At 41.8% G+C, this 26,270-nt stretch overlaps 2 protein-coding genes across 5 annotated transcripts in view; both read right to left on the bottom strand.

Annotated features, from left to right (window-relative positions):
* The window catches only part of LOC133466958 (seizure protein 6-like), a 72,931-nt gene extending 51,476 nt beyond the window's left edge, over window positions 1–21,455 (bottom strand). The window contains exon 1 of one of the 2 annotated variants that reach the window (XM_061751232.1): window positions 20,971–21,455. In XM_061751232.1, coding sequence (XP_061607216.1) covers window positions 20,971–21,058 — 88 coding nt within the window. In that variant the 5' untranslated portion in view covers window positions 21,059–21,455. The remainder of the gene's footprint in view (window positions 1–20,970) is intronic. The other variant, XM_061751233.1, reaches the window with a different exon arrangement.
* Window positions 21,456–24,944: 3,489 nt separating this feature from the next.
* LOC133466957 (unconventional myosin-XVIIIa-like) overlaps window positions 24,945–26,270 on the bottom strand; it is a 78,129-nt gene continuing 76,803 nt past the window's right edge. For 2 of the 3 annotated variants that reach the window (XR_009785083.1, XR_009785086.1), the window contains exons 54-55: window positions 25,284–25,415; window positions 24,945–25,178 (exon numbers count right to left, since the gene is read on the bottom strand). The gene's annotated coding sequence lies outside the window, so the exon portion shown is untranslated. The remainder of the gene's footprint in view (window positions 25,179–25,283; window positions 25,416–26,270) is intronic. The other variant, XR_009785084.1, reaches the window with a different exon arrangement.

The raw sequence follows: 26,270 nt of genomic DNA, 5'->3' as shown, positions 1-26,270 counted from the left end.
GTGCATTGCAAAGACAATGGGGAAATATGATTACAACATTTATACAGTAAGTCACCTCCGACAGATGGCTAAAACTGGCGTTGGTTGGGGGTGGGGTGTCCATGGTCTGTCTGGGTCCCCGAGGGGGGTCTACAAACACCCCTGACAGTAAGTACTTGCGCTGCCAAGTTGAGATCCAAATAGCGGCGTGTACAGATGCACTAACAGCACGTTGAACCATTCAGGGAGAGGTTTGGCGACAACCGCAAAGTAGCGAGCCAGTGACTAGAAGTAGGACAGGTTGTTGTGGTTTTTTTGTCTTCCTTGTCAATTGTGGTCAAAGTTGTTGTCAATCTTAACCAGTGGAGTTATCGCCCTCAAAGTTGTGTCTTCACTGGTGTTGTGTACGAGTACGCCGTAGCGCAGGTGACACAACCACAAAACTCATATCCAATTTGAGGAGAGACGAGAGTGTCAGGACGGAAAATGCATCTGTAGAAACCCAATTTCAATCACATTTCAAACCACCACCACATGGAGTTTGGCTCTGTCTAGCAAAAAAAAAAATTAAAAAAAAATGAGTTTCATCGGATTTTTGCGCTTCAGACTTCAAGCAAGCAGGATATGGCAAACGTATGATTCGATTTGGGGCCGGCAGTATGTGAATAAGGACTTCTTTTTTTTTTTAAATCTGACTAAAAGTAGTCCAATACACGACCATAATATGACAAAATATACAATAAGACCATGTTGCTGGTACTGTATACAATTTATAATACATTATAATGTCTGGAACAATCAGGTTTGTTGGTCCCAGGCCTGCCGGACATTTCACACACTATTCAAACAATCCCTAACTCCACCCAGATAGATCTTCGGCTTGCCGCAATCCACTGGGTGGGACCTCATTATTGGCCCAGATACAAAGTCTACCTGCTCATCTTGCTAGATAAATTGACACGCTCGAGCAATTTTTAAATAAACACATTACCGCGCAGGTACTTTATGTAACTGCTTTGCGCATGATATTGGGATTCAGCAGCTCGGGCTTGTCCTTTGTGCATCATCAAATCCATCCCAGAGCAATCATAAAACATAACAACCCTGGAAGTCTGGCGAAGAGTTCCTCGAGTCTCTGCAAAATTTTACCTGTTTCAGCATCGCATCAAAGACAGATTTGCTTATTTGACGGAGAAGTATTTATTTAGTGGGATGAAGTTAGCCTTCGGTTCAAGAAGCAGACGGACGACTGGAGGTTACTCCGAAACACTGGGTGGTGGAAATGAATCTGTAAAACCTTTGTGGTTAGAATAGGCAGCCCACAAGCTAATTTATGGATTGCATGACATCTTATTCCCTCTATGACATTTTGCCTCCAGGATGAAAATAAATGTGGGCTATACATCAACATATCTGGAAGCAATAAGACATAAACATCCATATTTATATTCCATCATTGCTGTCATGAAAATAATGAATAATGAAATTAAAATGAGCTAACATGTTTGTATTGGGGTTGTTCAGTTTTACACACTGCATGCCACTGTGGACTCCATTTTCTTTAAAAAGCCTGAAGCAAGGATTACTGTGCTTCTTGCATTGTGGCCTATTCCTAAAGCCCTTTGCTTCCCTTAAACGCAGTGCCACTGCTCCATAATGAAACAAGGTGAAGGAAGAAGGCCATATTTTCAACAAGCCAAGACAGCAGGCACGGGTTCATCCTGAGGGATCGTCTCACTGATTTCCCTTCAGCCCTCGCGGCCGGCTTTGCGAGCCACAAGGCGAGTTTCGAGGGCTCTCATTATCGCCGCGTCCATGTAAAGCTGTTCACAGCCGCCTTGAGCTGTCTGTAGAAGAAGCCGAAATTGAGAGCTACAGAGAGAATGATGGATAACCTTGTCTGGGATACAGATGGCTCCTGCAGGGGATGTCCCCTCGGGAAGAGTCCGCCGGGTTCGGGACCACATGTTGACGGGCCGCTTTCTTGCCGAAGAACATACGGCAGCACAGAGGCGTCTATAAGAAGCCCATGGACGAAGCAAGACAACGCGCAAGAAGCGTATAATCAATAAAATGAGGCTCCCGGTGCATTTGGCCAATACTCAAGGGTACCATTTTTTTTTTTTCATCACTCCTTAACAAAAAAACACATCCACACTCATGGCCTTGTTATGTACGGTGGGTTTGTATCACTGGGCAAACAAGCACTCAGTTCTTTACAAAATACAAGCCATGCATTCAAATTCTCACTCATCATAAAATGTACCTCTGAAGAGTATTGTCCAACCTGAAATCTGGATTATACTGATTATACAGAACGGACCAGCAAATACCGTAATTGCAGCTTTTTTAAAGTATATATGATATAGATGGCATTTTCTAACCAAACTCATTGCTACTGCTGCAGTCTTACAATCATCAGCCATAACAATAAAGACATACAATATGTACTTCCGGAAAATGTGGAGTTGGGTGTCAGCTTTGCTCATAATGTGCAGTCACATTTATTCCCATCATATAACCTGCTCTGGTTTTAAAAAGCGGAAACACAATCGTGAGCATCCTACGTAAACGATTGATCACCTTTTTAAAAGCATACTACATCAACTTACGGTGTATATGCAACCATTGCAATTTGTGAAGTCTACCACTCAGTTTGACACGAGTAAAACTATCCCTTTTCAATCATCTTAATTACGCAGGGCCTTGTGGGCGCTGGGGCTAACCCGGCTGAGACTGGACGAGAACCAGGGCACGCTCTTGACAGAATGCTATTCCGTTGTTGGGCCTCTGCAACCACAATAACAAATCTCTACCTCTCTGACAGTGTCGATAAAAAGTAAGCATTATTGTCTTTGTACATTTTTGATGCACCTCTTTTATTGGATCTCATTTGATTGCAGATGCACCTAGTGAATTGTATCGCATGTGAAGTATAACATTAGGAGATTGTCTATTTGTTTTTGCCGTTGTGGTATGCAAGATCATTCCAAATATATTTTACTGCAAGTGTATTTGTTTACATTCTGTATTTTTCTGCTTACAATCTGAAACGCTAATGTGCTTCTTCTGTGTGCAAATACGCACGTGCTGCTACTGCCTGGGATTGGCTGCCATCTCAGGCAACTCTTCAGCGATTGGTGGCCCACTCCTCCGAAATGACCCCCGGGGCTCAGCAAACTTGCTAAAGAGCTTGCTAAAGAGCTCTTTGTATATATTAGTTATATTTAATTCAATTTGATATACTTTGGTTTTGTAGCACCCTCTGACCAGCAAATATGTTCCTAATTAAATGACTGTTGTTTCAACTTTACTCCTTTTATTTCTCAAATGTTCTAAGAAACGCTGTTCAAACACTTGTCATTTATAATACATAAAACAACTGTCATGATTAACTGACCATTGGATTTTTTTATGTTTACTAAGCTGTAGCTGGATTTATACTGCACAGTTGTCGCGAAATAGTTCAGATTTGTTTTGCTCCCTTTTGACACACTTTTGATAAACATAGATAAACATGTAGCTGAAAGAAAAAGACTTAACTATTATCGAATGCGAATAAGTCCTTCATTATATCTGGATAAAAATCAGACATGACTCAGATATCTGCCGATGCAACTTTACCACGAACGGACAAATCAAAATCCACCTTTTAAATGCGAGCCTGACATCATCAAAAGGCACCATTAAAGGCCTACAACAAAAAGTTCCAACCAAGTGGTAAATCCACAACAAAAATAACCAGACCGTTAAACATGACCTAAACCATTAAATAAAGAAAAACAAGTATCATTGCGGTTTACTGCATTTAAACCTACGGGGTCGGGCATGCAGTTGTTTATTTGCATTTTGGGTGTGTGCACGCGCAGGTGTTCAGTAAACGTAAACACAGTGCTACAAATCACTTGAAAATTGATGACAGAAGATACTGAAGAAAAATCAGAGCGAAGCACTAAAGCTAACTGACTCAGCTTTTTTCTTAATCGTTTGGAGGTTTCTTTTTCCAAGGCACCAGGGCTAGCTGCGACAATTTTAAAGGCCCTCGCTGAAGCGTGCCGAGTTTCGAGAGCAACAAGACGTCACGTATTTGCTGCGCATGAATTGATATATCCGAATCAAAACACACCGTGAGACCACTAGTGATAATTCAGGGCTGCCATAAATAAATCTTCATTGAGTGGCTCGACGGCCTCAAGAGGATGTGCACTGTATGTCACTTTGATTGAGGGGGCTGGAGGGCCGCTAATAGAGTGCACACGTTTGACGAAGGCCTTCAGGTCACATGTCTTTGAGTCCTGCCCTTCCAATAAGGCTCGGCTTGCTAGCCCGTTGTTACAGGTGTGGCTAATCAGAGACGTTGGCATTGGGTCCATGCAGTGAGACCTGAATAAAACATGAAGCAAAAAAAAAAATGTAATCAAGGCGAGGGCATCTGCGCCAGTCTCTGGCTGCTGGTACGACCGCTCCGACTATTCACCACATGTGTCCTCATACTAATGACAAGCCTAAAAGGAGGTAGAGGGCAACCTCTTCTCATAATCAAAGTGTTTTTATTCATGACATGTCTATTAATTAGTTTGGAATAGTCAGCACTATGTGCTCAGGAGAATTTAAATTGGCTGAAAAGGATTTGCCCTTTCTCAGTCGAGCCAATGATTTCTTGGCACGCCTTTCGAAACAGAGAGGGACAAAGAGTTGGTCGGGGGTGTAGATGAGGAGACAAGGACAGAGAAAGGGGCAGGCGTCTTTCTGTCTGTGTTTCTGGCTGGCTGCCTGGCTGGCCTCTCTCGCTCTTTCACAGGGACCGACTCATAGACCTTATAAATCACCAAGCCCAGTGAAATTGAAACTGTCACTGGTATTGCCCCAGTAACGACATACACTATGTACTGTAAAGATTTTTTTATTTATTTTTTTTTTTTTTTTTAAACAATATAGCCAGTTATTGTATACAAGCATGATGCATGGTCACAACATGAAGACACTAGCTAGTCGGTAGCCACCTTCGCCGTCTCCGGCAGACGGGGAAAAAAACATGCATTTACTATTGTCAACGATGATTTCAAAAGGCAGCTTCCAATACATGGATATTTCCACTTCAAGTAGGACTTCGATAATTATGCGTCTTCCGCGACGGATTAATCTCTGTCCTTTGTGACTCACCTCCACAGACAAAAGATGATGAATGTCTCCTTATGTCTGCTGTCATTAGTGCAGTAGTCCTACTTCTCCGTGACAATAGCACCTGGGCCATGGTGTCATTTTTCCTCATTCAAACTATGTCAAATCTGACAGAAGAACAAAAGAGCTTCATGATTACGGCGAAAAATAGACACGTGGTATCGACACTTGTCAAGACATGATCTACACTGATATTTTAGTCACGGTAGATGACCAAACAGGAGACTAATTGTTTGCTAAATCTCATTTCATAGTCCCAATGTGAAATCAGGCAAGCACACAGCGCAACATGCGACAATGGCCTGGCTCACTGCGTAAGATGAAGTTATCTTTCCCCAAGCTTAATTATTCATTAAGGAAACATAATTAATTTAAGACGCTTCTCTCACAGGGAGGTTTGAAAGAAAGGCCAAGAAGGACAGCTTTATGCTTAATGATTGACTGAACGTAACGTACAGCAAAGATGCTGCAAAGGTCTGAAAGTTTTAGTCAATATCATATCAATCGTTGCCAATAATTATTTGAGGCTCAACAAATGTGCACATTTTGACGCTGTTTTCGTCAAATTATTTGAAAGACAGCAAATTCGGATAATTAAGAGGACCCTGCTTCATTTTCCAGCCTGCAGTTGAACACATTTAGCAAAGTCCTCCCACCGTGTCTTAAAGGGCTGCACACAAAATCTAACATTGAATCTTCTCATCCATTACGTCTCCAGGTCGCACACATTTACCAGGAACGATGGCTAATTACGCACAGTGAGCACACAGACGCCAACTTTGCCCTCTGTTGTCCTCCTTCATCTTCCCATCCCTCCCCCGATCTCCAGCATTCGAACGAAAGCATCTTAGCGAGACAGCGGGGGCTTTGATCTTTGTTCTCGTCGATGCCGAGCTTTCACATGCATGGCGGGTTTGTCTTCGCTAACAATTCCGCGGGGAGCCCGAGACAAAGAGCAAACATACGAAAAAGTGCCTTTTGAGATCCATTTGCAGTAATGACACAGCTGTCTTTCGGCTGGATTCAGGGATTGACCCTTTTTCATGTTTCATCTTCTTGTGCTACTCCATTCCCAAAAAAATCATTATGTTCTTCTTTCTATCATGTATTTTCATTGTCGTCATCATGCTGCTCATATTTTCGATCTTCGCATTGCTACTCCTGTTACAAATTTGTATTTTATTTTCCAGAAAAAAATTATTTGAATCATTCCTAGCCTCCATTACCATGGAAACAATTAATTATTATCTTATTTTGCTAGGTGTATTTACATGACAAATCTTTTGGCGAAAAACTTTGGTTTTACTGGAGTACAAAGGATTATATTGAGTTTTCTGTAAAATGGATATTTGTATGATATATGACAGAATATTGAACCAGAACTAAAAGCTTTGCAATGTGTATTTTCATCAGTCTTTTACATTCAGTGTTTCATATTATAGCCTAAAACTATCATTTAAAAAAAAAAAAAAAAAGGTTGACTTTATTATTTCAATATTATGCCCTTTATTTCCCTGTGAGTTGCATTTTGTTCCACACAATAAATATTCATTTGAGGCTCGGAACTAGTGGGCATAATGATATGTAGTCATGTTTAGAGTAGCAAGACAGTATACCACAGCAGGTAATATTCCAGAGCTGTTAATAATATTGCTCAGAGTTCAAATAGACAATCTATATTATGGTTCTAATTCCTGTTGTGTTAGGCTTTTGTGTAAGATTTTCCCTGTAATGATGAGGAATATTAAGAGTGAGGGATATACAGAAGGCTGGATACACACACCTTGGATGCACTCACTTAAACACAGACTGTGTACAGGTTGATTTAAAGGAAGTTACTGTGAGCTGTCTCTCCCCTGCCACCTGTGTATTATGTTTCGTCACTACCCTTAAACGTGCATCCACACGAACAGCCGGCGTTCCTGGACCCGAGCCAGGAATCGTCCCTGCAGCCTCTCAGCTGAAGCAGCTTTGTCAAACTCCGTTCGCCGCCTCTAAGGGGAAACACCTCCGTTCACAGTAATTCTCCAACTATTCACGTCGTGCCCCTGCCTCTGCCTGAGCCACCTCATCAATCCACATGGCAACAAAGGTAAACAGCCTCACACCTTCCAGATAGGCCTTTGCAGTTTTGTCGACACGGTGTATGTGCGAACCACCCACACCTCAGGTGAGCGGCTCTCAGGACACAACGTGCTTCATTTACAGACGGTAATTGCACTGGAGCCAAGCGGTGAAGATATATATAGATATATATATATATATATTTGTTTACCCACCCAGTGGAAGAAAGTGCTTTGACAACTTTGGCCTCGTGACTGACTGAGTCCTTATTGTGCAAACCTGAACTTGAAAACATCGCTTAGACTTGAAATGAAAATGTATATTGAAATGCTTTTTTTGGATTGAAGCTTGCATCCTTTTGATTTGTACAGTGGCTGATTTGCCTTAGGGGTCAAGATCCACACAAAAATCCATAAGATGGTGCACTTTTTTTTTTTTGCCACATCGTAGCGATTCTTCTGCCTGCTCTACTCGGTACAGTTTTAGACTTCTCAGAAAAACGATGCAATTGCGGGAACGATCAACCATCATCGCTCACGAGCGGTGTTCGTACATCTCACAGCGAGACTGGAGCAAAGATGAAAGATAGAGCCATCGTGCAGCCAAAGACGGACTGCGACAGATCTCGAGCAGTGTCAGATATTCAGCGATGTCTCGAGATCCCATCACTGACAGCGAACCGACCGATACCAGCGCTATGAGAGGATGTGAATGTCGCCGCGTTCACACAGTCACAGCCACTATCACCTGCGCTGAACACAAAATAGATGGATGGAGGAGAAACAAAGGTGCGATTCAAAACTATGTGGGATTCAAACACCGGAGTGATGTGGCCATGCGGGCTAAAGCTAACACCAGGCATTTTGAATATTAAATTCATAAAATGAATTCGTAATAAAAATGAATAACGTTAAGCGTGGAATCCTACGTCGGCCGCTTTTCTTCAGCCGCTCATTTTGCTCCTTCTATTTCTTTTCTTTTGAAGGCACAAAAACACCACTATGGGGAGCTCTAAATTCTCGGCTTGCTGTTGCTATGACAACAACCTGTGGTGAACACACACCTGTCAAATTCCCTGTTAAACCGCATTGCAGGTTTCATCGTACTGTGTGGTTCAGTAAATGAATGGTCAATATGTCGGGTTATGTCGTGCAAAAAACAAAAAAAACAAAATCAATCTGTGTTGAACATGTGGCTTTGTCTGTTTGACTCTGACCTGCCCTGTCTTCCTGGCCTTTATGTGTGGGTGGTAAGTTATTCGGAAAACAGTATATCAACTTTTTTTCTCACGTGTCTTTCGTGTCAACATTGTTCTACTTTCGCAATGTCAACTTTGAACATTTTATTCAACAATATGCGTGCACTCCTAATTACAGCATGCGAGAGGAAATAATAAATTGTCAAACTACAAATGAAAAGTTGTCAGCACAAGTGTTCAATAAAAAGGAATATGAATATATTATATCTCCCTGTTTGTTTTCAAGGTTGCATGGTGTTAAATAATTTTTCTTCATTACTGAATCAAGTCCAGTGATTGTGCTGCTTGTATTTATTGTGGACTAAAAAAGGATTATCAGCTCCAATTGGTTGCTTCTGTTATATAAAAAAAGGATAGAAATGTTTGTTTCATTGTGTCTAAAGATACAAAGGCAGGTATTCAATTCTATTTTATCAAAATGATTTGAATGGTATAATGGTTTTCAATATAGAGAACAGCAGGGAGCATTTTTCTTTATGGGTAAAATAAAACATTTGTTGAATGGTATTTTTAGTATTAGTATTTTTTGCCATGAAAATATATGTAATATCTTTTTCCGCACTTTATTTGAAGACTATAACAATAACAACAATTGTTATTGTACAGTCATTAAATATTGATGTCAGGTAAACCAGACAAAATAGTTGAGAAGTCACAGCGCATCTGCTGGTTGTAGCAAAGGAGTGCACGCCATTGTTCAAAATGGCTTCAAAGACACGATTGCCCACAAATCAATCAATAATTCTTAATACTCAAATAGTCAATTATAAGTAAATGACACTTCACAACAAACCCATCACTGAAGTGGTCGTGTTGTGGTACACGCTGCTGCCTTTCGTGCGGATGGCGCGGGTTCCTTTTGCGGCCAGGATTTGTTTTGTTTTTTTTAAATAAATAAAAAACTGGGTGGGCGATGTCAGAAAAGGCATCTGGCGTAAAAATTGTGCCAAACAAATCATACGAGCGACTCGCTGTGGTGACCCCCGGTGGGACAATCTGAAAGTCACAATGATAACAAAAGCATTATTCCCTACGTCTTCTTCATTGCCAATGAAGATTCATCTTTCGGAAATGGTAACACCTGTGCTGCATTTCCTTTGCAGCATGCGAGTGAGCTTGTGATGTGCTCATGGACATAAAAAAAAAAAGAATCTGTTCCTGTCCCAATCATTTGCATAGTTGATTTTATTTTACATGGTTTGTGCATTATATTGTTGAGATGGCCCAGCAATTTACCCCTCCCCTTTTGGAGTTCAACCGTTTTGCCTCCATTTAAAGTGTGACCTTTAAAGTTTGCTGTGAAGAGAATCACACGAGGGAGCATTAAATTGATATAAAACATTTGTCCTAGTCTCCGTTTACTGTGGTCGTGCTGTGTGAAAGGCCGTGTCCTTGGCAAGAATAAGCTCTTACTGTCACAATCCCTTTTCCTCTGTTTGCCTTTATAATTCAGATGTAATCCCAGCACACACACACACACACACACAACACACACACAGACACGCACACGCAGAGCCAGGCTTCATGAACGGAATATACTGTATGCTCCTTCTGGCAAGCTGCTGAGCCATGTTTAGTTACTGATCTTTGGGTTAAATAAGTCAAGCAGGGATTTGAAATCTTATACAATAATTAGCGCATATTTAACATCATATTTCAAGGGTATACATTTTTTTTTCAGATGGACTAAGATCACATTATTAAAAAGGGGCAGTAAAGAATTTGACTGCAGTAAACGTTTCATCATTTTAGCATCTTTGTCACCACATTTAGCAAGGCAGAATGTTTTTTTTATTTGTATTTTTTTACAAATTACTAAATCCGTTCATTCATTCATTCATCTCCCGTTCCGCTTAACCTCACTTGGGTCGCGGGCATGCTGAGGCCCATCCCAGCTATCTTCGGGCGAGAGGCGTGGTACACCCTGAACCGGTCGCCAGCCAATCACTCGCAGGGCACATATAAACAAACAAACCATTTGCATTCACATTCAAATATCTTCTTATTTCGAATATCTAAAAAATGTTTCAGTGACTGTGAACAAAGGCCAGAATGCATACAAAATATTTCCTGTTAAGAATGGCCACTGTATGATACACTACAACAATAAGAGTCATTCAGTCTGGGAAAACGGGCCCGCTGACACCCATCTTTGTCGCGAAAAATCTCAAAATGTGTATCAACTTCACACTAGGCTCCGCCCATATTAGGTGGCATTGGAAACCTGCTTCTGATTGGAGCTCATTTGGGACAATTCCCCAGTAGAGGTTTGTTGAATTATAAGCCCTGGAATTCACTCAAAATGGCAGCTTAGCACCAAAATGGCTGAGTTCCGCCTCAAAATCGGTCCTTGAGACTTTTCTATGCGTCTCGTCAGGTGTTGATTGGTGAAATTGGTATGTGGACCGCCTTAACTCCATATTTCTTTATATTTACTTGTGTGTTTTCAGGCATGGCGAGGCCTCCGACAAGACAATTCGTTCGTTGGAAGAAGAATCATAAACAGCATTTACAAGACAGCTTGGTGCTCAGGCCATAATGATAATGCAGCTCTTTTATTGACTCTCATTAGAATCAGTTGTGGCCTGTCAATTTGGCCATGAAGGGAATTATTGGAAAAAGAAAATGCTAAATTCCTGCTGCCGTGCCGCGTCGTCAGAGGATGAAGGCCTGAGGTTTGATGTCATTCCAACTGATTCCATCTCTCTGCACAGCACAAACATCCCTCTAACGGCGGTCAAGCTAGTTCAGATTCGCCGTGTATAACCTCGCTGTGACGACTGAGGTTGAAACATAATGCAGCTGGTCTTGAGTGTTATTTGCCACGTCTGCTCTCAGATGTTCGCCTTTGTTTTATTTTACAAGAACAAAAGCACATTCCACATAAATGTCACGATGTCACCGGAAAAACATTTTCAAAACATCACTGTTCCATGTGCACTCACCGGCCATAACGTGAGCTCGACCTGCAGAATGTCATTTAAAACTGAATATTATTGTCACGCTAAATTAGTCTGATGTTTTTATACCCATCACTTCTGAGAAATGTGATGTTAGTATCATCATAAACACAAAAAGAACCTGCTCAGCAGTCAGCGTTGCGTTCCACCTGCGCTGCAGCTGTTCTCTCGCTCAGTAATCCATTCTTTAAGCATGAGTATTCTCCTTCAAAGGCATCTTGCTACCCTGACAGATGGAAACCATGACAATGGGCCAGCTTTCCATCACCAGGAGAGGCACAAGTCTCGCTCGCAACTGCCAGACAATTGCCCGACCACGCAGCAGTCGCTCGGAGTGACAACGTTCGATATTTTTCAAGATAGGGGTCGATGTTTGAACCTCTAAATTACACAAAAGGCTCCCCAGGGGCCTTATTTCAATACATCTCTCCAAAGAAAGACTCACAGACATCGGAGCCTGACTACTCTGTAGGCTTCGTGCGGACTAAAAACGGCAGCTGGAGCATTGAACTGAAATGGATGTGCAGCATTTCAGTCACAATGGCCTCCACAACACATTCTGTCGCCAACATTTACGCCACAAACTAAAATAATATTCATTTATATTTGATATATTTGTGGTTGTATGCAGCGTTGGAACCAGATTACAAAATGTATTCATTCATTTATTATTGTAAGCCATTACATTACTTGGATACATTCTGTAATTCCATGTCAGTTGCTTTTGAAAATTTCCATAAGTACAACAATGAGTTAAATTTGAAAATTAGCAGTAAAAGTTCAGATTTTTTTTTTTTTTCTTCTTCGAAAGCCGACGCTTGTGATTGGTGCTCTCTGGTCACGTCACATTCTATCGTCGTCTCAAACGTGACATATTTTTCCAAATATGACCTTGAATCTATTACTCTGTCTGAAATGTTGAAAAGGTTACACTTGAACACATAAAAGAACATTGACTTTTGAACTTTTTTTTTTATGGATCATTCACTTATCTGGGTTGTCATATGAAACAATATTGCACATGGTGCTATTAATGATTTATAAGTCCTACTTGCCACTCCTCCTCATTTAGAAATTCAGAATTCATCCTTACAGCTAACGAACCGTTTGACCAAAACAAACCGAAACCACACCTCCCACATTCATACATTTGTCCTGAAAACATTGTAGAACGACATTCTTTCTCACAACCTTTCTAAAATAAGCAGTGATATCTTTTTAAAGGCACAACGCATGATACATGTTCGGTATTGGATCGTATCAGCTGGTTGTAAAATGGTTTGCAGTTTTACCAAAGTAAAACATCACAGTAAATCTGATCTAAACAGATGTGAGAGCAAAGAGCGGAGAAGGTGGGGGAAAAAAACGTTTAAATTAAAGGTTTCATCAGGTCGTGCACACTTTCTTCTCTTCTTTGTCTTAACTATTTTCAATTACGCTCAGCAATACAATTCCCTTCCTTGCGCTATCCACAACAGTGTTATCTTTCTCTACTACTTCTAATATGTTTACTCATCCCGATGAATTCAATTACATCTTTCCAGAGGAAATTACTGGCACCACCCGCCAGAGGTCAGGACTAACTTTGAATACTAAAACTACTCCCCCAAACACATTACACAGCCTATTACCTGCTGCTTTCCACACAGTGCCGAGCCACCCCACATGCGCCTTCCCGCCGCCACAGATGAAATGCTTTCGAGATGGAATCTGGCATAGAGAAGAGGGGAAGAGTGCAGGCGCTGTCCCCGAGCCTAATCGTTTCAGAGAGGCATCCCCATTGCAGCTACAAAGCACGCCGGTCTAGATTAGAGAGGTGTGTTCACCGACAGGCTGAGCGTGAAAGGTGCAGAAAGAAGCCTCGGCCTGGTGGAGGGCGACCGTCTTCTCCCTTTTCTTTTTTTAGTGGCCGGCCAGTGCGATTGATTGGGTGCCGGGCCAAAGGCGACGCAGGTAGAAAGTAAGCTGGTGATGTGCTGCCTTGACAAAGTGGAAGAGATCTCTTCATTTAGAGCTGTTGTTATTTCCCCCCCCCCCCCCCCCCCCCCCCCCGCCCCAAATAATAATTTGAAACGTGCACACCCTGCCAATGTGGCCGAGCGGTTTCTGAGTCCATTACGCTCCCCGCGGGAGCTCCTGCTCCTCTATGCTCTCTTTGGTTTGCCAGGCAAACATCATAAATGAAGCAGATCCTGTGGCCTTCTGCAAATTCCGTCCATCCGTCCATCCGTCCACCCCACGTGGCTCGTCATCGTTAGGGTTTCGGAGGCGGGGGACGCCGTGGACTGATCGCAGGGAATATATTGACAAACAACCATTCACACTCAAATTCACACTTACAGACATTTAGAGTCTTCAATCAACCCAAGGTGCATGTTTTGGGGATGGAGAAGGAAGTCACTGAGAAAACCCCACGCAAGCATGAGGAAAACCTGGGTTCGGATTCTAACCCAGAACCTCTGGACTGTGAGGCAGATGTGATAACCGCTATCTCAAAAGAGCTGCCAATTCCATTGAATCGAATGAATGATCTGAAACTCATTTCAGGCCCATCTAATCTGCGAGGCTGATTATACAAACAGGAAGGGAAATGCTTTGGGGGGAAAGCCAGTTTCTTCTGCCTTCAGCGGCAGCGTCAAACCGTCATTACCATTGACCTGTGCGGCCGCACATAGCGCACATACCAGAAACGGCCACTGCGCTAGGGGCTGTAAGCAGCACAGAAAGGGTCAACACTTTTTCCGTATATCATAAAAACAACACTTCATTGGGAAATGACAAGTGTTCACATTTGGCTCTGAGCTTGAAAATCAGCAGGAGAAGAAACTTTTACTGACACACTTGAGCATGTATTTCAATGCTTTCCCCTCAGCAATGTTAAAATATTCTAATGATTCAAATCCATTCACATGAGTCAAAGTCTCCATTTTAAAGTTTTGGAATATATATAGTGTTAAGCAATTAAGGCTGATATAAAACTGTACACTCTCAGTATACTGTCAAATCCAGGTGTTTTCAGACCTGCGTTTTTATGACGTTACCTTCATGCGGGTCTTACTGCCATCACTTTTGTCTTGAGTACATGACATGCATGCTCCACGGAATCGACCTCAAGCAATTGACTTGGTCAGTGAACACCACGTGGAGGAAAATGACCATCAAGTCTACACTTCAGAACATCAATTGCTGAATTTCAAATCCACACAAGTGGTGGGTAAAGGCAAAATCCTAAAACTTAGGGACATGAACTGTGCAGAATTTTGGAAAGGTTAGAAAAATGCTATAAACTCATTCAACATTGTACTTCAAACGCCTTCTGGGCGTAATCTCCCCTAAGATTGAGCAGTTAGATGACTGAGGTTGATTTAGCCGTGGGCTACTCTTTCCGCCACGAGCCACGTGATCCAAAAACATCCCTGCGGATGTATTCTTTGCCTTCTGACAAATAAACTTTCACACTTTTTAGGGCGCAATACATGCGGCGAGGACTCAAATTAGGATGCATGCAACATTCTGGCGGAGCGAGAGAGTCATTTGCACATGAAGAGATGAAAATGAGTCGCATTCAGCCAAGCTGAGAGCTCCACCTCGGAGGCGGCGAAAGAGACGCAGAAAGGGCCCGCGCAAGACGTGCGCCGCAATCTTGAAGGGTGCGGAAGGGAGCTTCCTGCTTTAATGACTCTCATTTAGAAGTGACGGGGCTGGGTAAAATTCAACTAATTATGACTTGCACACAGATGCTGAATAGCCCTTGATGATGTTAATCACTAGCAATCCTACGAACAGGTGTTGCGTGGTTTCTAGTACTTCCCCTCAAATTACGGGCGACAATCTGTCCCACGGAGGAACGATCTTGTCCTATCCCCGTACCTCGGCACGTTTAAAGAATATTTTGGAGCATGAGGAACTCCTATAATGCAAGAAAATGAGAAACTAGTCCTTGGGACCAGTGATTCTCAACTCGCGGGTCGGGACCCAAAAGTGGGTCGCGGCCATTCAGTAAAAATGTACATGTACAGTACAGTTTTCGTATTCTGCTTTTTTTTTTTTTTCCACTACTGTACAGAGGTCTGCCAAGTTCCCACACATGGAACATATTAGGTAAGCGTCAGGAAATGTTACTCCGCAAACAAATACAGTGCAGCTCGGCCTCTGGCTAGTGGACGTCATGGCTAGCAATATAACTCAATTAAATGGTTTGTAAAAATATAACATACTGTACATGTGTTTTTATAGGCTATTTTTTTTCTTCAAGAAAACTGGGTTGCGACGTTGCAACAAAAATCCGAGTCACTGGGTGACAACAGTTGAGAGCCTGTCATACCTCAATCAATACATTTGCTGGTGGAAGTGATATTGTAAAGGCATCGTCAGTGGGAATTTCATCTTTTTAAAATCATTGTATGTTCACCTGCTTGTGATAAAGGGAATCAAAAATGACTAATACCATCAGGCAGTGTTCAATCTCATCGAATGGCAACGACCTATGGGGTCAGAGCATATTACTCCAATTCTAAAGTCTTTACATTGGCTTCCAGTCAGCTTTAGAAAAGATTTTAAAGTTCTGCTACTGGTCTATAAATCACTAAACAGTTCAGGTCCTGAATAAATGAATGAATTGCTAATGGAATATAAACCCAGTAGGGCTCTGAGATCGACAGACTCGGGTCAAATAGTGGAGCACACAGTCCAAAGCAAACATGGTGAAGCAGCATTTAGCTATTATGCTGCACACAAATCGAATAAGTTGCCAACAGAAGTGAAGTGAGCCCCAAGTGTGCATGTTTTTAAGTGCAGGTTAAAAACTCTTCTTTTTTCCCATGCTTTTTACAGCATTTCCACTTTTAAATGATATTTCTTTCTGGCACTGTACGCTGTTTTAATTGCATTTTTGTCCCTCTTTGTTTGAAATGTTTATAAGCTGTTTTTTTTATTTGCTTTGAAATGCTTTTAATCATGTAAAGCACATTGAGTTACCTTGTGTATGAAATGCGCTATATCAATAAATTTGCTTTGCTACAACAACCCCAGATGACATACTTTTGTGTTCTATGATATTGGTAGACCAGGTTTAAACAATAAAGTGAATTCAAAGATCACCTCGAGTGATCGATTTGCCAGTTAACAAATGCACAGTGACTAACAATGTTATTTCTGTGTAGCTAGCTATTTAAGTGTAGCTAGCCCAAGAGAAAACAGTTCCTTACTTCTCCTTGAATTTGAATATGGGAAAGTAGTGAATAACCTTTGCCAATCTACTAATGTCTTATCCAGTATGAGGAACTCGTTTCTGCCCTCAGACAACTAAGACAAAAGTTATTATTAGCGCGTGATTTCCAAGGCTCCATCTTGGGCACATTTTTCATACCTTGAGTGGGATGTCATGGAGATTGCCGCCAACTGCTCATAACTCATTTAATGAGCTTTAGGAAACATAAAAGATGTCTTTACTCTCTGACTCCCAGCACACAGCTGATCATTGTTAACTGGAGGCGAACGTGTCAGCATAAAGACAATATATAGGCTCGGCTGAATGTCGTTAAAATTTGAAAAACTCTAAAAGTGGCTCACAAAAGAAATCACCCACCTCAAAGGATGCAACAAATGATATGTCTATCAAGTTTTAAGTTTGAATACGTGGCTTATTTGAGAAAAAACATATTTTGGATCGTTTCTGGGATTTCCCTCAGGATTAAAAAAAAAAAAAAAAAAAAGCAAATGAGATTGCCTGTGTGCATTTAGGGAAATTTTTAGGAAGCTCTCTTGCGTCAACAGTGCAACAGAAATTGTCACTTTACTTACAGGTAAATATTTTACAAATACTTCAACAATCAATGCACAAGATGGTGTGATGTTGAAAATAATTTCTATTACACACAATCACAGCAATTACAAAGTCACAGGTTCAGACATGGGCAAATTAAGACCCGCGGGCCAAATAGATTCTGACCGGCCCTTGCATTCAAAATAAAACTGAAAATATGCGGCACTATTATTTGGAAATCAGTGTTTTTATTTTGATGTTGTACCAGAGCAACAGCTTGTGTCTTGGCGCTATATTTAGAAACTTTTCTGACCCCCCCCCCCTAGTGACTATTTTTCAAAAAAGCGAGAATGTCGACAATGTTAATCCTCATCCTTCTTTTTTTTTTTTTTTTTTTTTATACTGCAGTATGGACGGAAGAGGCAGACTGGACAATTTGGAAGTTCTAACTATTGGAACGGTTCAAATAAGATTTAACAATTGGTGCTCAGCAGACTTTCAAAATATAGAAAACAAATGTGAACACTGGAAACAATGATCGCTTGTAACTTTTGTTCAACATTTTCATTTCCTAATCATAAGAATTTACAACAAGCAGCAGGTTGTTGAATCAATACAATGTATTGTTTTATAAAAATACAATATATTCAATGAATACGGAACGCAATTGAGGGTAGCATGTTTGTTTGGCCCTCGACAAATGTTCCAGTTTCTCACATCGCCCCCTTTGGAAAATAAATTGCCCAACCCTGGTGCCAAATGCAATTCTGTCTGCATTTTGGACTGAAAATATCATTTAGCATGAATTATTGCAATGGTATGAGGCAGAGTCTAAGTGAGCAGATGTCACACTTTGTTAAAAGTTTCAAACGAATTATTTATGTGTTCTGCATGTAGTGTTGTCACAGAGTGTTTCGCTTATCAAGCTCATTAAGTTATCTCGGCAAAGCTCAGGCAAAGCAATCAAGGAAAAAAATGTTTCAGATGAATGTACTCTTCTTTCTGCATTGGATATACAAATGTGATGTCATTACTTTGAACAAAAACATGCCGAGGTAAAGCTAACTAATTAGCAAAGGTATATGAAATGAAAGTGTGCTTGTATGCTAGGCGTACAGTTCATGGCTGAATGTACAATCCAAGTTCATATAATTGAATGACAAATACAGACAGAAGCAGCCATATTAGTGCATTCCAATGCCATGATTGAAGACTGAACAAGAAAAGCCCAATTATGTCAACAATAAAATACAACTTGGATAGGAAAGTAAATGAAAAAGAAACCTTTTTTGGGTTGTTGTTTTTTTTTTTGCAGTCTTGCATGACAACTACAGTATGAAGCCATTACAAAGATGTTGTTGCTACTAAACTCATCAACAACAAGTGACATCTTCTCCAATTCGAGCCGCTGATGTGCGCAACTCATCTTGGCAAATGAAGGTATTGTGTGCGTTTCTCAATGCAGTGAACGGCTGCGCGGGGTCTCCGTCAGGAAGCAAACCGATGAGAAGAAATTGGACGACAGCATCGGGCAGCAGCACAAGCGCCAGCACGCACGTGGTTTGACCTTCTCAAAAAGACCCAAACCTCGACGATTAAAAATTGAAAAACTGTGAGCAAGTGTTTGCTGGCTAAGCAGCAAATTCACTAATGGAAGCTGTAAAGTTTTATTTGGGCGCTAAAAATAGTCGTTGCCTGCTGCATTTTCCTTCTCCCTGGAGTTTTGAGCACTGAGCACACGGTGCAGGTGTGTTGTTGGGGCTGAAAACACTCAATTATTCCTCCGTCTTCCTCAACGACCATTGCGCGCTCTGCATTAGTGTTTACTCAATCAAACATTCATGCAATGTAAAATGTCTGCGCACATTTCCTCCACCTGATATTCAATCAGTGGGTCTTTTGTTTTGTTGATACTCTGCACTCGAATTGCACCTCATTTTCGATGGGCTGAGTTAGGGCAAATGAAACTGGCAACACAATATGAGTTCATTTTCACACTTCTTACATTGTTTCGTATTATACTTGTTTTCCCTTTTTCCATTTTCTACATGAACCGCGAAAGGCGGCACTTGCGCAGGATGTCGAAAAAGCATTTCAAAAAATGATTTCACTCACTGGCGGCCACAGTAGCACACGTGCACAATCCAATTCCATTCAATAACGAACACAACGAGCGGTGTTACGTCAACAAAATGTTGATTATTGTCATTGTCTGCAACGGTGTAGAGGCGTTTCTAATATCCCATCTGAAATACGCCACGTTTTTTAAGATTCTTGGGTGATCTTCCCGGGTTTGAGAAGATTTCCTCATTTTCTAACCAAATGATGACATTCTCATGTTGCATGGAGAGGGCAGATGCGCTATACCAAAAATAATTAGGGCAAGGCCACTGTGCACGAATCCATCGCCACTTCCCACAAGCACTCCACTGTGTCAAACAGCTCGGTCAATAATCTTCTGCAATTCCTAAGGATTAGAGTCTTATTACTAAACACCGTCTGTCACACAGACCGCAGCGGCCAAATAAGTCACTCTCTGGCTGCTTCCCCCCCCCCCCCCCCTTTCTTTCTTTCTTTTTACTCCCATCATATAACAAACACCCCGTGCATGTCAAATTGCAAGGTTGAACAAAATAGTCAGTTGGATTGATTTTCAGCCAATTAAAATAAGTTTCTCGGTGTGTTATGCTTTATTAAAGAGTCTCTGCGTTTTGTTTTTGTTTTGTTTTGTTGTTGTCGGACCAGAAGTAACTGCATGTACATTTCACCCCGTAGCTGTAGATCAATTTGTGATTAGTAATACTCCGCTTGCAATGTAGAGCCCGTGGAAGTGGTGTTGTTGTTGTTGTTGTTTTCATTTGCTGCACACTTTAGGAGGTTATTGTGCTTTCACAATCAGTATGCATGTATATTTTTGCATCGTGACGATACTGATTCATTGATTGATGTGTATAACTTGAAATCTATTTGTTCCCATATTGCTTTGTATAGTTTTTTATTCATTCAGTCATTGAGCTTCCGTTCCGCTTCTCCTCACAAGGGTCGCGGGCGTGCCGCAGCCTATCCCAGCAATCTTCGGGTGAGAGGCGGGGTACACCCTGAACTGGTCACAGGCCAATCGCAGGGCACGTACAAACAAACAACCATTCGCACTCACATTCACACCTACGGGCAATTGAGAGTCTTCAATCAACCTACACTGCATGTCTTCGGGATGTGGGAGGAAAACCGGAGTGCCCGGAGAAAACCCACGCAGGCACGGGGAGAACATGCAAACTCCACACAGGCGGGGCCGGGATTTGAACCCCGGTCCTCAGAACTGTGAGGCAGATGTGCTAACCAGTCGTCCACCTATAGTTGTTTAATGAATTCTTGATTAGCCATTAAGTTTGTGGAATCAGTCAGTGCCTGATTTTAAAACACACGTTTAGCTTCCCTCTTTGTCATTTAGTCTCATTTACCCTGATCCTTGCCTAGTTTACACAATAGTTTATGCTTCGTCTAGTTGTTTAATTAATATCCATTCTTGAAGTTTCGAGAACAGGTCAGTGGATGACTACCACACAGGTTTAGCTTCCCTTTATTGGTTTCGTTAGCCCAGATACTTGCTTAGTTTATCCATTTTCTAAAGCAAAATCCTTTTCTAGTTGTTTTGCGGATTCTCTTGCCAAATTCAAATAAGAAGACATGACAGAGAGCACCGCGGCTTTGTTGAGTTTGACACACGCACCACAACCGAAAGAAAGTGCCCGCAAGTTCCTTACCTCGCCCGTGGCTCGCGGCCACGGCAGCTGCGAGAAGCCACAACGCCAGCATGCTCGTCAACGCGCAGTCTGCTCTCGTAGCATTCATCGAGGTCGCGCCGCGTCAAAATAACGTCCTTGTGTCGGAGAACCGGTGGAGAAAAAGGAAAAAAAACAAAACAGTAAACGGTGAGATTTGAACGTCCGTAAAAAATGCAAAGTTGAATCCGTGACGCTTTTTTTCTCGTCGTCAGACGACAGCCGGGAATAATCAAGTGCAACGCGGAGGGTCCTGCTTTGATCGGGGACGCTCAGTAAGCGGATTGTGGCCGTGGGAGCTAGTGGCACATTGGACGGAGAGAGCCGCGCGAAGGCGTCAGCACCGAGGACAGCGCCAGCACCGAGGACAGCGCTCGCTCCTCGCGTCACAAGACGGAACAGCCTCCGCCGAGTTGCGCTCGTGTCATGTGACACCCACTGGACACAACATTAGGAACACCTTTCTGCACCAGCTAATGACGTCCGATAGCCACGCCGCTAGCTTTATTGTTTTATTTATTGCCTCGTTTCATGACCCGTTCTACACAAAGTCATTTGGCAGTAAATAGGGACCAGTCATGCATTCACATCAGACTTTCAATTCTACTTAGAGAGACAGGCAACTTTGCATTGAATTTATTGACATTGTAAGTCAATTCTATTTCCATCGTAGATCACTTTGCATTGAGAGGACTCGCCAAAATTCGCACATAGTTTTACTATAGTCACATATGAAATACAGAGGGGGAAATTATTTTTTTTTTAAACCATCCATTTTCTATACTATCGACCCCAGCTGACTTTGGGTGATCGGTAGGCTGCAGGGTAAAGCCATATAAACAAAAACAAGCATTCAAAGAATGCTGGAATTGGTCAATTTGCAGATGTAGTCTAGTTTAAATATTTCATATACGTCATGCAGTCATACCAGCATGGCGGCTGAGTGGTTAGCATGTCTGAGGTTGAGGGTTCCAAACCAGCCTCTGGCCTTTCTATGGAGTGTTTGCCATGTAGTAAGAAAAGACTGTTTGCCTTTAAAATGGTCACGTTTCCAGTAATGTTTTTTTACATGGTTCTTACATGGCTCATCAGTGCGGAAAAAAAGATTTGACCTCGTATTTTATTGGAGTTTCAGCAACACGTACGGACATAAAGTAAGCAAAGCAAGCAAGTCCCTCTGGTGCATTGAGTCTTTTTGACCTCGCAGTCAAGCCAGGGCGAGTGACACAATGGCTTCTCCCGAAAGATCAATATTACCAACAGTATGACAACAGTCGTCAAGTGCTATTTGTGGAAGACTCGTTAGCTTCATTGCACTGCCACACAGCACTTAGGGCCAAGACCTTGCAGTTTGTATCAGGCGCCCAACTGCAACGCTAAAAACTTATATACGTAGATCATCCAAGAGGCACATTTCTTTCCCGGGCCTCTTTTGTCACAAATGAATCTATTCTTTATCCTAATAGTTTCTATGGACGGTACACGATGCACTTTGGGAAGATTGCGTCCCTGGGGAGGAAACTCTAGTTGTATTATTATTGTCGTCGTTTGAAGCCATGTAGAAGTGTACGCCATCATACTGAGTGCTGCTTCTAAATTTTGCTCCTCATGTAGCTAAAAATATCACTAAAATCCGAATACCGCCTTCTGATCTGACAGCTCCAACTATAACACGGTATTATCATACTATTTGTAAAGGCAGAACGTCAGACGGAACGAAGGGTCCAGTAAGTGCATTGCTCCGCTGCTACATCGAAAAGGAGCTCATTATAGTCAGTCAATGAATATTGACCTTTATCATTGTATACATGTCATCTCACCTGCAAATATGATGCATGGCAACTACTGTACCGGTAGACACAAACTAGACCCGAATTCCTCAAGCATATTTTGTGTTTTGTCACTTGAACAGCACATCGTACGCGACTGATATGCATTCTGAAAACCGAAATACAAGCAAATTAGGAGACGAGAGCAGAGAGGGAGGATAAGGATGCGAATAAAGGCTATGGAGAGAACTTATTGAAGGCACCAAAATAGTATCAGCAAGCAAATGCGGTTAAAAATAGACCACTCTTTATAAGAAATCTTGTACTACGCAGATGAGTAAAACGCACACCTCTCTTTTGAGTTTTTACACCCTAAGCCAAGATGGAGGATGGATGAATCTCAAATTGTATGTTTACACCTGTGCACCCCAAGTTTCATCAGCCTCCGATTAACACATATTTCTTAATTTTTTTTCCAGGTTCTTTTCGACTGTCTCTCCTCGACCATGGCACCGACATATTGCTTCTTTATCCAGTATGAAACAACTAATATTGCCTCTCCGTGTTGAATGAAGCACGTCGAAGCCTTAAAGCAGCTCTAAGGTCTAGTCGGCAGCCAGATGGTCGCAGGCGAGCTTTCATTCTGCTAATGGGTCGGGGGGGGTGAGCAGTTAATGAAAATCAGACCCTTGAAATGAAATGACCAATGTCCCAAGGTAATGAGGCACACTGCGGCAGTGAGCCTTTACAAGCATTAAGGTAATTTCATATGGCAGGATTATGTAAAAACATCTAATGATGCTGATGAAGTCGCAAAGGACTGACTGATTATTACATGCTCAGCTAACGAATACACTGACTACTGACTCAGAGCGATGACTGTGATATTCAGATGGCCTACTGACGCGACCGCTTGCCAAATGCTATCAGTTGGGTCTCGTCCCACACAGCGTTGCGAGCTTCAAATTACAGCCTGCGGTAATGTTCCACAATATCGCAGTCACAAGACTCACAAATGCATGCAGGGCTAATCATGGCGCATTACCTTCAGAGTAGAGCGTTGTGACCTCTTTTAGCGCCCGATCAAAATTATTGTCTTCAAATCGGTTCGTACTTTGCTGCTGTAACAGCTGCTTTAGATGACAGCTCCTTTATTCAAGCGGTAACCATGACAGATTTATTGTTTGTGTTAATGATGGTTCTTAGAAAATAATACATGAATACGCCGGCAGCTTAGTTCTATATTTGATGAGATGAATCTATCATCCCCTTTGTGAAGAGAATGCCCTCTACGTCACCAGGAGTCAAAAACACTGCAGAAGGTTGGCAAGAACGGCTTTCCTTCATGTAAATAGCGAGCGTGAAAACCACTGATGACAGTCACGAACAGGGAAGCCAGAGGACATTTTGCCAGAAAGTCCTACGTTGTGGACTCAGAGCATTCGGACAAATAAAACCAAGGTCAACTATTTGAATTATGGGATGAGAAAAGTTTTGAGGGGCATCATGTCTCCAACCTGGTAGCGGCAGTGTTATAGCGCGCAACTGAGGACGGAATGACCTCTCTGTTATTTATCGATGCTATGACTGCTGACAGAGGTAACAAGATGCCCCCATCACATAAGCACATTTCCTCTTATGCGCTACAGAGGCTGTAGTAAGTGCAGCATGCCAGGAAGGTGGAAAATCATGTTGCACTTCAAGTTGAAATTAAAAAAAATTCAATCAGGAATACATAATACAAGTAGAGAGACTGAACGAAAAATAATATTTGGTTGAGCTGACCAAAGAGGCGCTGTGAGTTGGCTATTATAGCCGTGATATTTTTGGTGGAGAAGATCGGCGATAGCAGACTTTTTTTTTTTTTAAACTACATAACTGTAAGGTGTGAGTCACCGTCAAACATTGTGTCAGCCAGTATTAAAAGACAAGCCTTTGGAGTTTTTGGAAAGCGCAGGACCTCCACTATTACAACAACTACTTTCATCGTAATGGCACAATGTTGAATTGTATATTTAAGCATATTCTTCAATTGTTTTCATGCCAATATGTTATAGTGACTCCATGGTGCCAAAAAGTTGAGAACTGCTTTTCTATAGAACGGGAGGCACATCCCCATTTATGTTGATGGAACACGGCAGATACATTGAATTACTTTTATTGGATTTATTTCACGCAAAATACAATGCCATGGCCGTGAGCTGTTTGGACCACTCCGCTAACAAGATCACCGACACTTTTGACGACTCTTCGCAAACTGAGTTTGAACTGCAGTTAGGGAAAGAAAAAATTCTTGCCAGGCAGCAATTTTTCAACGCTGCTCCAATATCAATTGGCGAGCCATGGGCAAGGGAACGCTTTCAAAAACTGCAAAGCCTAAACTGTCAGACGTTGATAGTCTCACATCTGCACGAACGATACCTGAAACAAAATCGACAAAAGGAAGTGTAAAGTGACTTTGGGGAAACCCTGCATTATACTGACAGTATATCTCCATATCGTGGACCGAAGTCCGCTTGTCCTTACTCAAGTCGTGGGTGAGCTGCAGCCTATCCCAGTTGACTTTGGGCGAGAGGCGGGGTACGCCACGGACTGGTCGTCATTCAATCACAGGGCACATATGCCCGTAAACCTTTCCAGAGGTCCGATTATCCTGAGCTGAATAAAAACACAGTTAGGTAGTGGCTCGACTGTGAATTTGCAATTTTATCTCCGGCAAAGGTTGATTCTGGAGTGCAGACAATCAAAGAACCGAACAAAAAACAATTTTGACGAGAATGAATACTTGCGTATTTGGTGATTTCAAGTCAACATCAACACTGGCAAAAACATTTCTTTTCATTTACCTCAGAATGAGGCGTCCTCTCAGAATACAAAGTGACATGAAATTTCGTTGTACCAATAAGAGAAAATTGTGTATGATTGTCGAGGTTATTCTCTTGAATACGGCGACAGTGATGGATCTGGGAAAAAATGTTTCCAGGCAGGATTCATATACAGTGCAAGTGTTTTATTTATTTAATCCATATTTCTGTCGAGGGCAGGCGGTCTCATAAAAGAATATGAATAAAAGAAGGCCAGTGGAGAATTGACTAATTTTGCTGGCCCTGACCATTTTTTTTTTTTTGACCTTTTCCCGAGGCAGAAAATCCTCTAGGCTTTTACATATTTAATAGACAACGTTGGAAAATGAGACAATAGAACAATACGGAAGGTAATGAAACATAATTGTGTTGTTATATGGTATTATTAGCTTTGTTCTTTTTTCTCCACTTTTTGTCTTTCGGATGAATTTAGATTTGATGCATGTGAGTCAACACAAATGTCCAACAAAGCAAAGAAGCGAATAGAGAGGGAATAGATAATCACAGTGGGCAGTCAAGAATACGATACAAAAGCACTAAATATGGAACATCAGTGTGTCCATTATTAAAATGTCAAAAGAATGGCTGCAATAATAGCCTGAATCTGTTATTTTGACGCGTCTTTGCACAGGAGATCCTCCCCTCATCA

The sequence above is a fragment of the Phyllopteryx taeniolatus genome, chromosome 17, assembly GCF_024500385.1.
Source record: "Phyllopteryx taeniolatus isolate TA_2022b chromosome 17, UOR_Ptae_1.2, whole genome shotgun sequence".
Classification (NCBI taxonomy): domain Eukaryota; kingdom Metazoa; phylum Chordata; class Actinopteri; order Syngnathiformes; family Syngnathidae; genus Phyllopteryx; species Phyllopteryx taeniolatus.
The sequence above is the reverse complement of the archived record's forward strand: the minus strand, read 5'-3'. Positions and strand labels throughout refer to the sequence as shown.